The 15,388-nt window shown below is 45.8% G+C and overlaps 1 protein-coding gene across 3 annotated transcripts in view; it reads right to left on the bottom strand.

The window, feature by feature from the left end:
- Positions 1 to 343: 343 nt before the first annotated feature.
- Positions 344 to 15,388, bottom strand: part of KLHDC10 (kelch domain containing 10) — a 345,723-nt gene continuing 330,678 nt past the window's right edge. For 2 of the 3 annotated variants that reach the window (XM_069629599.1, XM_069629600.1), the window contains one exon: positions 344 to 1,586. In XM_069629599.1, the coding sequence (XP_069485700.1) occupies positions 1,377 to 1,586 (210 nt within the window). In that variant the 3' untranslated portion in view covers positions 344 to 1,376. The remainder of the gene's footprint in view (positions 1,587 to 15,388) is intronic. The other variant, XM_069629601.1, reaches the window with a different exon arrangement.

Genomic DNA, 15,388 nt, shown 5'->3' with positions numbered 1-15,388 from the left:
CTCATAGGATTGGTCTGTCTAAAGGTCAAGCACCTCACCAGTGTACTAAATTCTAACTATATAAACTCTTCCCCACACCACAAACACCATAAATGGATGCTAAGGATACAATAATCTTAAGAAAATCAAAACTTAATAGTGTAGGGAAGGTAAAAAGTAGGTATTGACCAAGCAAGCTGCCCAAAAGGCTGATTTTCATTCGAGCACGTTTTCGGGTGCACTGGTAAAGTGAAAACTACAGCAACTATAATTTAATAGTAACCACTCATCCAAGTAAGTCAACATTACACAAAAACTAGCTTTAGAGGAAAGGGTTGGTAAAATGAGACCGTGACCAAAATGCAACCGGACGTTACCGTAACTTTAATAAAAATGATTTGGCATAAAATGTTACACAGTGCTACTTGGTAGGACTGGACATAAACACAGGCATAGATTACTCTAGTCCAAACATCGACTTGCCGTAGAGAAATTTGCAGATAATAACAGCATTAAAACCCAAAGATTACATAGTGCTGGAGAATGAACAGCAAGCCACACAGACAAGACACTCATGTACATTGGCACAGACTTCATTTTTCTAGAGGTCGTCTTTGGGTACCCTTCATTTGCACCTCTTCAGTTCACTTTCAATGTTTGGCACAAACTGTTATGTAATCCCTTCCAATCGTCAAAGAAAACCTTGTTAAGGCTTAGGAACTACAGGCCTAATTACCAACCTTCTTGGTGAAAGTCAAAGTAACTAAGGTTAAAAGTCAATCCAATGGCGAACAGCAAAATGCAGAGTGACGACAGCTTTAAAAAAATATATAAATAACTGTAGGGCATGCTTTGCCTGGGATGAGCAAGCATTCCCTTCTCTCCCAAGAGCTCGGACAGCAACATGCCAATTACCAAAGGCACATGCAAGCCTTCACAAAAACAGTCCATTAAGAACAGAGCTCAGCAATTTGAGATGGGAACTGTTGAGACCTCAAGTTTCGCTGGCTCAGCTGGCCTCTCGAGGAGAAGTGCCGGATGGTATAAAATTGCTTTTTGGGACAAAGGCTTGAAAAAAATAAATAAGTTAAACACTAATCAAGCACATGAGGTAAATGTTACCAATCTTAAAAATAAATCAAAACCAACCCACTGCTAATATTTTGGTAGGCGAAGGTCTTGAATCCGAGTCTTTACAATCTTGATTACTATGGGGATTTATTTAAAATACCAAGGGACAAAAAGTTCCATAAAACTCAAGTCACAGAAAGGCAACTTATGTATTTGCGGAGTAAGGCATCAGATCTTGAGGTTTAAGTGGGTGTGGGGGGGGGTCTCCTGATTTCCTTGTAGTGTTCTCCATTGTTTGCCTGGGTGGGGGATTCCAAAATGTAGGCTCATTTCAACCTCTCGATAAGTCCAGGGGATAGCCCGAGCTGAAGGAGCTGTTGTGTGGAGAGGTGGGCCAACTGAGGGAATCCTTTGTTTAGTTTTTCCCAACACAGTTCTAGCAAACTGGGTACCACCAACCAAATTTTAAATAACGACCCAGTCCGTTTGTTCTCTTGAATGTTGACAACTCCACCGTGGATGTACATGCAACCAGCCTGAAGAGGAGAAAAAGAATTAGTACTGCTGCAGAAAACACCTGAAAAATCAGTCTACATTTACTCAAGGACAAGAAACGAGCAGGATAGACTCAGCCACCAGGGTATCAAGGTATTCCAATTTTGGGGTGAACAAGCAATGTTCCAAATCTTACTGCCAACTAACCACTTCTCATTTAGTTGAAAGCAACCCACATTACCAGAAATTCGGACAATTACAGAGATATGACCTTCCAAAGCATACAAAAAAAAGGCATAAAAAAAGGCAAAAAAAAGCAAAATGAAGTATGGAGATGTTGTTGGCTAAGTGTGCTATTCACAAAGATGATATAATGAGCTTAGCTGGTTGGGCCTCAGGACCGAGACACAGTTTGTGGCAATCTCTCCCTTGCGCTACAGGGTTGGACAATGGTTTCTTTTGAGCATTCTTGTGCATGGTGCCTTTCCCGCCGTGACTTGTGAATTCCGAGTTGCAAATACAGTCCTGCAGGCGCTCCATTTGGGGATGCATGCGTGTGTTGGAAAGCCACAGCGCGTGCACCAAGGTGCAGCAACTGCAGCACCCATTACTCACCTCAGTCCCCCCTCCAATGACTGCTGGCTGACACTCCACAGGAGATCACTGCTGTGCTGGACTCTGAACCTTACTGAAAGCATTAACACAAATGAGATGTCCCCCACCCTCCACAGGTTAAATGGTGGTCTTCCTGAAATGTCAGCTAAGCATAGAGAGAGGCTATCTAGGCACAATAGATCCGCTAGGGCAGAATTTCATGTTTGGGTCCTGCAAACCTTTTTCCCTTTCAGTTTTCCTGGGTCATTGACTATTTTTTGTTAACAGAGGTACTAATGACTGGCTCTCAAGAGAAGGGTGCCTTTTAGGCACTCATTTTGGCACCAGGGTGACCATCATACAACAATGGTGTTGTGGAGTAGGATGTTGACAGCTATGAATTTAGTTTTTGCTTTTACAAGGGTGCAGCAGGGCCGTCTCGAGGGGGGCGGGGAGGAGCTGAGGTGGCAAACTGCCCCGGGCCTTGCAGTGACCTCCCCTCACCTCAGTGGAAGGCAGCACATTCCACCCATGCTCTTTATTCAACCGGGGGACAGTGCTGTTGCCTCTCAGCCATGTCCTGTCCCATGCAATTTATTTTTCGGTCAATCGTTTGGCTCTGCAACAAACTGCGAGATAATGAGAGGAGACAGGGCTCAGAAGTGAGGCCTGCCACCTCTCATTACTATGCTAGCAGCGTAGACCTGGTGAATGACAGGAGAGGAGGCCTCTCCTGACGATCCACATGTTTACACTACACAGACCCGCAACATGAACATGATGACTGACAGGAGAGGCCTCCTCCCCTAGGGTCATCCAGTCCTCGCGTGACTGCACATACTTCTATTAAGGATGCATGGTGGTACGGTAAGTGTTTAGCTTTAAAATTAAATGTGGGTATATAAAAATGTGCATTTAAATTAACTATGTATATGTGTGTTGGTGTCAATGAGGTTTGTTTTTAAACCCTACAGTCCCTTCTATTTGCACATACGAGCCACCCACGGCTGCACTTGTGAGTTAACTACACGTCCCCCTTCACCTCCCCCCTGGCACTTCTCCATCTCCTTCTTCCCTGCACTTGTGTGATCTGAATGACGAGGCCTAGTAAGATCGTTACTTTGTCCTCCCTTTGTCCCGCCCGCGACCTTCCTGGTCTTGTCGCGCCTAGAAACACTTGTGTACAGGCACGTTATAAATATATGTATGCGTGCAAGGAGTTTTCAGACTGGTGGGTGAATGTGAGAGTGAAAGTGTTGTGCCAGCTCCCATGCATACAATTAGCAGCCCAGAGAACCACTACATTTAGGGGTCGGGTTGCTGGGTTGCATGATGGAAGAAAGAGGTTTTCTTTTGTTAAATGTTAAAGGTATTTGTACCGCGCACCATCACCAACGGAATTGGTCCCCAGGCGCTCTGGAGGATCTGCAAACGATAAGGTGGGATGTGTTAGTAAGGTGAAGAGGGAGTAGGATAGTGAGAGGAGTGGTGTTCTGTTGGCAGCTTCAACTCGGTATACACCGGGTGCTGAGCTTTGGTGCGGGTATTGGATCGGTGTCAGTCCGCGTGTGCTGTTGTTCCGGCTTATGCGTTGTTGCAGTGTTGTGAAGTGCGTGCGGCTTGTGGTGCGAGAGATGGTTGTGTGAGTTTTTGAGTGAGATAAGTATGCAGAGTTTGAGGTTATATTGGTTAGTGGGTTACCTGACCTTTAGCATGCTAACATTCAGTTTTGTCTGAGTGTGGCACTTGCCGACCCTCACAATCCCCTCTAGATGCGGCGCAGGCCAATGTCCAGACCCCTATCCCGGTATGTCCAGAATCCAATTCCATCTAGATGCGATGCAGGCTAATTTTCACAATTCTATCTAAGTGTGGACACGCTAATATTTACAATTCTATCTAAGTGTGGACATGCTAATATTTATTTACAATTCTATCTAAGTGTGTACATGCCAACATTCACAATTCCATCTAGATGCGACGCAGGCTAATGTTCACTATTCTGTCTAAGTGTGGACATGCTAATATTTACAATTATGTCTAAGTGTGGACATGCTAATATTCGCAATTCTATCTAAGTGTGGACATGCTAATATTTAGTTACAATTCTATCTAAGTGTGGACATGCCAACATTCACAATTCCATCTAGATGCGACGCAGGCTAATGTTCACTATTCTGTCTAAGTGTGGACATGCTAATATTTATAATTCTATCTAAGTGTGGGCATGCCAACATTCACAATTCCTTCTAGATGCGACACAGGCTAATGTTCACAATTCCATCTAAGTGCGGGCATGCTAACATTCGAAATCTAATTCTATCAAAGTCACAATTCCATCCAAGTGTGGACATGACGACATTCACATTTCCATCTAGATGCGACGCAGGCTAATGTTCACTATTCTATCTAAGTGTGGACCTGTTAATATTTACAATTCTGTCTAAGTGCGGGCATGCTAACATTCAAAGTCTAATTCTGTCACAAAGTCACAATTCTAAGTGTGGGCATGTTAATATTTATTTACAATTCTGTCTAAATGTGGACATGCTAATATTCTGGCACTCTATGTTATTGGCAGGTAAGAGAGTGGCAGTGGTTTTCTGGAGTAGAGTAATTGCCCTACTCCCCACCCATGCCACACTCACAGTTTTTGTTGGTGTCTGTTAGCTGCTGGCTTCCTTGGCATCCCCTGCGGACACCTGCAGACACATCTTGGATCCGCCAATTTAGGAGCCGCCCTTTGCCTCGAGGCCCTTAGCCGCAGGGGCTGCAACGGGCATAGGGCTGCCCTAGGAGGGGCATCTAAAATCAGGGAACTAACCAATCACGGGTGGCGGGAGGGCCTGGAGGCAGGCTCTGGGCGGGGATCAGCAGGCAAGGTGTATGGAGCGTGTGAGCTGGGGGTGACTTCAGGAAATACCCAGTACTAGCACTGGCCAATCAGGGCCGGAGGGAGCGGGAGGCGGGACAAAGGAGAGGGAAGCCTCACTGCGGCCAGGAAGCCCGCAACGGTTTCCCCGCTGCAAGCAGCGCCATGATCTAAAAAAAGGGGGGCCAGGAGACTTCACCCACGCATTCACCTGCATGCCAGGATGGTAAATGGTGCAGGGAACGCGAAAGCTGGGGGTGACTCCAGGAAATACCCAGTACTAGCACTGGCCAATCAGGGACAGGGGAGGGAGCGGGAGGCGGGACAAAGGAGAGGGAAGCCTCGCTGCGGCCAGGAAGCCCGCAACGGTTTCCCCGCTGCAAGCGGCGCCGTGATCTAAAAAAGGGGGGCCAGGGGACCTCACCCACGCGCTCACCTGCATGCCAGGATGGTAAATGGCGCAGGGAGCGCGAAAGCTGGGGATGACTCCAGGAAATACCCAATACTAGCACTGGCCAATCAGGGCCAGGGGGAGGGAGCGGGAGGCGGGACAAAGGAGAGGGAAGCCTCACTGCGGCCAGGAAGCCTGCGACAGTTTCCCCACTGCAAGCGGCACCATGATCTAAAAAAAGGGGGGCCAGGGGACCTCACCCACGCGCTCACCTGCATGCTAGGATGGTAAAATGTAAGGTTTGAAATGTAATTTGTGTGCGTGTAAGACATGCATTGCTTACCATAATTGTATTTCTGCTGCTTGCATCTGCTTAGATTCACATGCAGTGCAAGTAGTCCGAAATCTAGTGGTAATCCCGGATTGCATCAATTTTTTTCAAAGTTGAAAAGGGACATTGACTTGGGCATCTGTAACACTATCCCTACAGTTACATGTAGTGTACCCATGATCCCTCACGCATCGATGTCCCCCTGGTTGTTTTTTTTTCTGCCATGAGGATGCTTGAAGAAAATGCGTGAGTGAGTACAGAAGGATAGAAAGGTGTACAATATCTATGTTCCTTCAACTCCTAGAGGAGAAGGGTGGGTGTATGCGAGTTTAAGCAGATACCAGCATCAGAAATACGATTACAGTAACTAATATGTCTTCTGATGCTTGCGAATCCGTTTAGAATCAAATGCTGTGAATAAACAAGCGCGCGCAACAGGAGATGGAATGTTTGAAGGAACAGTGGAAACAAGGTCTTAACATCGTGTAATGCTTTTGAAATGTAATGTTTTTGACGAAAACATGGAGTCTGTATGAAATACATTCTGGTTGTGCCCAGAGCAGCAATGGACATCATCTTTCTCAGTGAAATCGGCACGTTATCTTTTTGCTTCAGCGAAAGCTTTCGATTTGTATTCTTTCATTAGACAACATGGTTCTCACCTATGCTAGAGTTTGCAGTGCTGCAAGAATTGTTTTGAATAGAGATGCCAGCAGCTGTTTTCTAGCGTGGTAGTGCCGATGCCGCCTCTCAAGCTCCCATGAGAAAGGGATTAGTTTACATGGGTCATTCGGCCGAAGACCAGTGGGAACAGGAAAGAAGGTGAAACTTTGAAAATGCCATCAAGCAGTTGTGGATGGCTTAAAACTGAAAGGCGTCGACAGTCAGACAGAGAAAGCTTCTTGAAGAAAGTTGGATCTCTGCCTTCCTGGTGTGGAGATTTCCAGTGAAGTCTTGGCAAGATGAAAGCGTGCTGTGCCAACGGCGAAGTAGATTATCTATGTGTTTGTTTTTGGTGCATTTATTTATGTATGTTTTATGGGTGAATAAAGAAGCCATATAAGAGCCATTTTATAATCGAGCTGAGTGATTATGTGTGAGTAGTTGTCTTTCATGCGTCCAAGGTTTTTTCATTCAGTGTACTGGGGAGAAAGATCAGCAATATATCTGTGCACTTTTTGGAAAAGCAAAAAAGTGCCTGCCTGACTCACCTGAGAATCAGTCTTAGAATGTGTATATAAGAAATAATGTTGCGTAAAAGTGTGAACAGAACTACAGGTAGCTGCTTTGCAAATCGCACCTAAAGGAATATTTGTAATGAAAGCTGTATTAGCTCCTGTGCCTAGAGTAGAATGTGCTCTGGGCATAAAAGGTAAAGCTTTTGACAGAGTAACACGCGTGGATACATTTATCAATACATTTAGAAATTGCTGACTTGGAGACAGGATCCCCTTCTCTACCAGTGGCAATGGAGACAAAGAATTGATCTGTCTTTCAAAGTGGTTTTGTCTTATTGAAGTAATGCATCACCAACATCTAGTGTATGGAGGCTTCTTTCAGGTGAATTAGTAGGATTTTGAAAGAAGGATGCAAATTCTATGAACTGGCATACAAGGAACTTGGAGATGAATTTAGGTGCAAAGCATGGATGTGTGCGCAAAACCACTTTGTCCTTCTGAATGGCGCGAGACAGGCATGCTATCAAGAGAGATGCAGACTCAAAAGGGTTAGTTCGAAATCCTTCACTTACTAAGGTTCCTGTGTTGGTGTAATGCGGTGGTACAACAAAAGGTGGAAACCAAGGTTTGTCTCAGGTGGTGGTCTTACCAGGCTCAGCTTGTTCAATGTCACACAAATGAGTTCAAATGGGGCTGTTCGGAAGACCTTCTCCACAGTCCCCTTGTAGTTATTTCAACTACCTTCAATGTCTTTAAGTTGCTTGGGGTCCACTTCCTCAAGCTTCAGCTTATTTAAGTTTCAAAACACCAAAGAAGAATAACAGTTCCTTTTGTAAGTTTCCCAGGATTCCCTTCCCCACACTTCAATCCTCTCAACAGTATAACTAATAAGTCTCTAGCTTGGTTGAGCCTCTTAGGGCTCCGTTCCCAAGCTCAGGCCCCTTCCAACCGTTAATCACAAAGTCGCTTATCGGGATGTTTTTCCTGCTAGGCCTCTCAGGGTTCCTTTCCCCAAGCTTCATGCCTCTTCCAGCTTTCAAACGCACAACTTTAACATGTCGAAGGTCTTAGTTTCACCGGATGACCTTCCTCAAATGTAGGCCCCTTTAATTAAAAACACAAACTCCATGGTATTAGACGTGCCTTTTCCTTACACAATATATGTATATTTTTTTTCTTCTTCCTCCTCGGTCCTTCGTCCCTTACACCATATTTTTCTGATGGTGGTCGAATCAGAGGATTTCGAAAACCACCATGCTCTTTGCTTTTCCTAGTCGCGACCACTCTGACCCTTCTGGCCCCCCCCTGTCTTTAGTTTCCTGTTACCTTCAGGTGCTTCCTGCACCCCTTTGCTTCTTTCCTTTCTGTGCACACTTGCACCTGCTTTTCTGTTTCTTTCTCATCGGGCCCATGGCACCTTTCTTGCCTTTTCTCATGCCCTTCTCTTTTCGTGACGGGCGACTCGCACTATTCGTGCTTCTTTTCACTTTCAAGGGGGAAATCTGTCGTTTGGCTACTTCCCGCGTCAAACATTTTCTTGCATTCTACTTGATTTGTGCTTGCAGCTAGGTCTTCTGCCTTCATGCTTTTATGCTTTTGGCATTAGCTAGGTCTTCTGCTTTGCTCTCAGCCTTTCCACTTCACTTTGGCTTTCCTTTCTTTGCAATTACATGCCACTAACTAGCCGTGCCTTTCTCTCGCTCCACTCTCATCCAAAGGCATGCCGCTCCCGAGTTTCTTACATTCCCCATGAAACTCACCGGGCAGCCTCGCGCTGAGAGGCGGTTCCTCCTAGAAGTGCAGGGTTGAGGTCAGGGTCTCACCACCTGCCCCAAGGGAAAGAGCACTTTGCTAGATAGGCAGTGCTTCTGTGGCTCCATCCCCATGCTGCAGCCCACACACACCGGGCCAGCATCTCCAAAGGGGTTAAAATAGTACTTCCCATGCCAGGGAGCACTACAAATGGCAAAAGGCAGTTACCCCAAGCCCCACAGTATCTGAGATTGATGAGGTTCCAGTTGGATGCCTTCCTGATGCAATGAAGCAGGCCCTTGTTCTTGGTCCTTGGTCGTGGTGACGAAAGGGAGGCTGTCTGGCAGGCTTCTGCTGGAGCACTCTGGAGAGGTACACTGCAGAAATGGATTCCTTATGATTCAGCAGCTCTTTGTGGTTTTGGCACCTTTTTCTTAGCGCCAAAGAGAAACAAATAGATCCGGTTGGGGTTTTCATGGTCCTGGACTCTGTTGAAGGGAATCTGGTTGAAGAATTCCTGCTTCTGGATGTCCTTGAAGGTGCCCACAAAGTTTTGGCTGGATTCGTTCTCGGCAAGACAATGCACTTAGTTATGTTCAGGGATCCTCGGGCATTGGGATTCTGCAGCCTACGAATGTCTCAGAAAGTCTGGGGATGAGCCAAAATGAAGCAGGTTGAGGCTAGTTGGTCCCTCGAGCCCAAGGGAGGAAGTTGTCCTGCACGGATCTTCGGTGTCGACGAAAATTGGGTCCGCACAGCTGCAAGGCTTCATCGGTGCTCCGGCTGTCCTGGAAGGTGATGCTGGCGTCGCTGCTCGTCCTCTTAATAATCAAAGCTAAAAATTCATTTAACACAATCTGTACTGAGCAGAATTGCAAAAGGAATTCTATTGTTAGGAGAAGAGCTATATACATTATACCCTTGCTATGCTTATTATAATAGTAAGGAATCATTCTCGCCATTAATGCTCAATACAACATCAATCTGGTATTTATTACGTCTCACCTTGACATACCTCAGTAGACCCCACTTGGCAGAATAATTACTAAAGGAAGGGGTTGATGTGGATTCACCTCTGTCTGCTTGCATTTAAATGTCTGATCACATAATTCTTTTACTATATTTCAAAAGGTGTTAATACTGTCCTAGTACCTGTGAGCCAACATTCAGCTTTCACTGCCGCATTTCTTAAATTTCTAAACAGCGTTGCATCTAGATGCAGAATTTTACAACATCTTAAACACTCCTCTTGTCTCATCTCACAGGACGATATGTTATATGGAAATTGGCCCTGCTGATGTCAAAGGGATTGTGAAATTATCACCCAATAAATTTAAGGTTAATGAAATGAAAAAAAATGGTGCTTAAGCAGACACAACTGAGATTTCCAAGCATATATCAATCGTGCTGCCTTAAGATGTAATATGTGCAGCCATGATGCCCCCAGCAGAACCGTCATATGCCCGGCACACTGCTTTCATATGCCATTTGCTGCCATTTCATATCGGTTAAAGCTTGACATGCCAGGTCGCTATGCCAGGTCGCTATAGTACACTAAATAATTTCTCATATGCCTTGTTCTACTATAATTAGATATGTCGAGGCAGTGCCATGTCATATCAGTCTAAGCCTCTTGCACTATGCATGGTCACCATTTGCAAGGTAAAACCTCATAAGGACTAACGCAGCACCAATTTACTGAGTACTGTCATTTTATGACTGTTAAAGCCTGCTATGGCCAATACAAAATTCAGCATGTTTGTTTTTAAAGTGCAAACTGAAAGTAATCACTTTTAGGTGACCCATTTTGGAAGCTAAGGAAAATTCTGCCCTATGTGATAAAGTGATTTGCACAGGATCACACAAGTTGGTCAGGCACAGAAGCTAGGATTTGTGCCTAGGTGATCCGTATCACTCTTTCCAATTAACGGGCGACTATACCTCCACTCATCACATCTTTAGTTTCAGTCAAGTTTACTAATATTAATGCGCTGTGTTGAGCAGAAGAACAAGTTACTTACCAACTGTAACGTTCTTTCGACTGGATATTCCTCCCACGTATTCCTCAACGTCTGATAAATCGTTATCTCCAGCTTCGCTGCTTCGGAAAAAAAAAAATTCTCGGCAGAGGGCACTGTGCACGAGGTCGTGGCGTCGATTGTCCCTCGACGGACTCCGTACTCTGTCGACGTCACTGATGGTATAAATAACTCGAGCCGCGCCCGTTGCTTCAGTTCCAGTTTTTCGATGAACATATAAGAGGAACACCCAGGCGTGCCCCATGACAGATACATTCTTTGTGAGAGGAAAGTGTAAGAAAACGTAAACTGTACTGTGGAGTAGGATGGGAGGGTCGATGAGGAATACGTGGGAGGAACATCCAGTCGAAAGAACGTTACAGTTGGTAAGTAACTTGTTCTTCGAATGGATTGTGTCCTCCCAGGTATTCCTCATCTTCTGATAGACTCCCATAGCAGTGGAAATTTTGGAGGTGGGAGTACTAATTACAATTTTCATGGACAGAATGCAGAACTGCCTTGGCAAATAACCCCTCATTGGAGGAGGCAGTATCCAAGCAGTAATGCTTGATAAAAGTATGCATTGTTTTCCAAGTTGCAGCTGAACAAATATCTGCTGCCGGAACTCCCCCTCTTTAGAGCCGCAGTAGAATGGGCTCGAAGCCCATCTTGTGGGTTTTTTCCTGCCAATCTGTAGCATTCAATTATGGCCAAAATGATTCAGCGGGATATGGTCTGTTTTGTTACTGATAATCCCAGTTTATGACCAGTATAACCCACACACAGTTGGCCATCTTGTCGTAATTTAGACATCCTTGTGATGTAAAAACTAAGAGCCCTCTTGGGATCTAGTCTATGCAGTCTCTCCTCTTCCTTGCCCAAATGAGGAGGAGGATAAAATGTTGGTAGTATAATTTTCTCTGACAAATGGAAGTCCGAAACTACCTTTGGTAAAAAGGAAGGTTTACCTTATAAAAAAAAACAGTATATGGTGGTTTGCATGAGAGGGCCTGAAGTTCACTAACCCTGCGGGCTGATGACAGGGCCACAAGTACAGTTTTTAGTGTTAGAAGCCTCAATGGACAGGAGTGCAGAGGCTCAAAAGGTATGCAAGTCAAACATATTAGTACCAAATTTAAATCCCAAGTTGGGACATGAAAAGGTACTGGAGGGTATACGTTAGTAAGCCCTTTTAAGAATTGAATGATTAATGGTATTTTGAAATATGAAACCTCTTCCAAGGTGCGCTCGATTATGGACATCGCAGCAAGGTATCCTTTTATTGTTCCTATCTGGAGTCCCAGATTGGCTAGGTGTAATAGAAAAGAGAGCACTACTGGAGTGCCACATTGAAAAGGGTCCACATCCTTATCTTTGCACCAGTTACTAAACCTGTTCCGAAAGCAAGACTCCCATTACGTCATCCGGAAGATCCCAATCCTTGTATCTCAACCTCTCAGAAACCATGCGTGAAGGTTGAGTGTCTTGACCTCTGGATGGAGAACCCGACCTTCCTCTTGCGAGAGAAGATCCTCTCTTTGTGGAAGACGTATTGGAGAGCAGATGGACACTACCGTTATCTCCGGCCATGGTTGCCAAAAAGATTCTCCCTTGAGAATGTTGTCGTTGCAAGCCCACCATAGAAGATCCTGAGCAAATGCGCTCGGGACTTGCAGAAGATCCGACATATTCCCTGAGAACTGGGACCACTGAGTTCTGAGTGCCCATTGAAGGGATCTCATTCTCAACCTGGCCTCTGGTACTAGGAAAATGCAGGATTCCATGAGGCCAAGCAACCTGAAAAAATCGAAGGCCGGTAGACGATGGGCATTCTGGAACTTCATTACGAATCTGCTGGATGTGGAGAGCTCTCACTACGGGAGGCGAGGCTTTTCCCGAGGAAGTATGCAAGACTGCTCCGATAAACTGGAGCTTTTGGGATGGTATCATATGGGACTTCTTGAAATTAAGGGAGAAGCCCAATTTGTGGAGGAAGTGGCAAGTGATCGAAAGATGTTTCTGAGCTTGTTTTGAAGAACTTGTTCTTATCAACCAGTCGTCCAGGTAGGGGTAGATGTGAATACCCCCTCTCCTGAGACTCGCTGCCACAACTGCCAACAGTTTGGTGAAAACCCTCGGGCGGAGGTCAACCCGAATGGCAGAACCCGAAACTGATGAGTTGCCAATCGCGAACCTCAGGTACTCTGTGCTCTGGATGGATTGGCACATGAAAGTAAGCATCCCGAAGGTCCAATGATACCAACCAATCTTGGAGTTGGAGAGCCTGAAGGATCTGAGAAAGAGTGACCATCTTGAACTTGTCCTTCCTGAGGAACTTGTTCAAGTTTCTTAAGTCCAAGATGGGTCTCAGTCCTCTGTCCTTTTTCGGGATGAGAAAATACGGGGAGTACCAACCCCTGTTCCTCCGCGCTACAGGTACCTGTTCTATGGCACCTCTCTAGCAGGGTTAAAATTTCCTGCAACAGGAGCGGGTCTTGGGTTTTTACGGAGTTGGCTCCCGGTGGACGATTCTGAGGCCTTTTTTGGAAGGGGAGACAGTAACCTTGAGCTACTGTTTCCAGTGCCCAAGCATCTGAGGTAATGCCCAGCCATTCCTTCAGATGCTGAGGTATCCTGCCTCCCACTGGTGTTTTGTGCAACATGGTCTCAGACGGATTTGGAGGCGGCTGCAGGAGTGGCTGAGGGTACAGATGCCGCTCCTGAGGCCGATTTTGACCTCTTCCTCCCGAGGGAAGTTTCTTTTGCTCCTTTGAGAAGCCTGTCCTCTTCCTCTACCAAATTAGTAGTAACGAAAAGAACAACCCCTCCAGGAAGATGAGCTGGAATAGGGTTTTAGAGGCTGGCGCATGGAGGCACTAAGCGATTTAGCTGCCACTTTCGAGGTCTGAAGTTTTTCTAGGCTTTCATCAGCCTTACTGCCAAACAGCCTCGAGCCATCAAAGGGCATGTTGAGGAGTCTGGCTTGCACGTCTGGTGCAAACCCTGACTTCCTCAACCACGCAAATCTGCGGAGCACAATGCTTGCAGCCATGGATCTGCTGATACTATCAGCAGTATCCAGTCCAGACTGGAGACATTCTCCCATTGCCTCCTTCCCGTCTTTGACTATATTCAGGAAGCCTTCCCTTTCCTCGCCTTCCGGAATGTGCTCAGCCGCCGCCGAAATACAGTTCCACAGGGTATGGGTAAACCTGGCCAGGGTACAGGTGACATTTGTCGATTTAAGGGCCATACGGCCTGAAGTGAAAACTTTACGTACCCAGGCATCAACTTTTTTATCCTCTCTATCTGGAGGGATGGTGGGATATGCAGTTTGCTTTGATGTGGATGCTGCCTGAATAACTAGACTTTCTGGAGTCAGATGCCTGTTTAAGTATTCAGGATCTGTACCAGCTGGTCTGTATTTCTGCTTTTCCCAGTTTTTCTCCACCCTCCTCTGAAGAGCCCTGTGAAAGGGGAGAACTGGATCTTTTTGAGGACCTCTGACAATTATAGTCGTCATGTCATCTTGTTCAAAAACGGGTGAAGCGTTACCCCAACCCATATACTCAATTACTCTGGTCATAAGACTCCTGTACCCTGAGTCTGCATGTTCTGCAGGATCAGGTCTGGCAAACTAATTCTGGGGAGGTGTCACTTCCACTGGCAGAATGTAGTGTCACTTAGGTCTCATTTTGGACTCTTGATAAAGGAGTTCCTCATGAACTTGTTTTGTGCCATATGAAACTCCAAAGGGAGTGACTTCCTCTTCCTCCGAGCCAGATTCCTCATAAATTGAGGACATGGAATTAAAGTCTGACCTGGGCAACGCAGTAAATCTTCTTTCTTCCTCTACCATACGCGTCGAAGGATTGGAAAAATCATTCGAAGTGGTCGAAGGAATCCTCGATGACTTTGAAGATGACTTTGATACAGGCGTTGAGGTTATTTTTGGTTTCGATGCCGAAACGGTTGACGCTGATGGCGTCGATGAAGTCGAAGCCTTCGACGACTTATGTTTTTTATATGGCACCGGAGAGGTGCTCGACTCGCGAAGAGTCCTCGACGACTTGTCGTCGACTGGAGTTTTTCGAGTATCCTCAACACTACCGGTTTTTACCAAGGTAGTCTTAGACTTCCCTTTGTCGTCCATGGAGCGACCTTAGGGGTATGGCTCTTCCGAGGTTCATTTGAGGGGGTCGGGCTGCATTCTCGAATACCTCCATCATCTTTTTACGAAATTCTTCCCATTTTCTGGGAGAATCCGATTTTGTCGGACATCGAATTTCTTCGGTCGATTCGGAAGATGAGGGAGATCTAGGTCTTCATTTTTTTGGACGAGAAAGAAGTCTCTTGATCTCTTGATCTACTCCTAGATCGAGATCTCTTCGAATCAGTCGCTTTCTTATGTTTTTTGGACGTAGCCTTCTTAGAGGCTTCCCTCCGACAGTTTACCTCTCCTCTCACGAAGAGCTTTCTCGGTCATGGATTGGCAGGAACCACAGTCGTCGGTCCGGTGACTGGAACCGAGACAAATCCGGTGAGGATCCGTGATCGACATTTTTGATCCACAATCTACGCACTACTTGAACCCAGTCTTGGGTGTCGAAGGAGTCGAAGACGACGATATTTTCTTCACAGAAAATCTCAAACGCGCCGTTCTTGATAGCGAAGCGATCGGAAAACCGGAACTTAAACAACGGGCGC

Source organism: Ambystoma mexicanum, chromosome 12 (genome assembly GCF_040938575.1).
Source record: "Ambystoma mexicanum isolate Mex_15411 chromosome 12, UKY_AmexF1_1, whole genome shotgun sequence".
Taxonomy (NCBI): Eukaryota; Metazoa; Chordata; class Amphibia; order Caudata; family Ambystomatidae; genus Ambystoma; species Ambystoma mexicanum.
The sequence above is the reverse complement of the archived record's forward strand: the minus strand, read 5'-3'. Positions and strand labels throughout refer to the sequence as shown.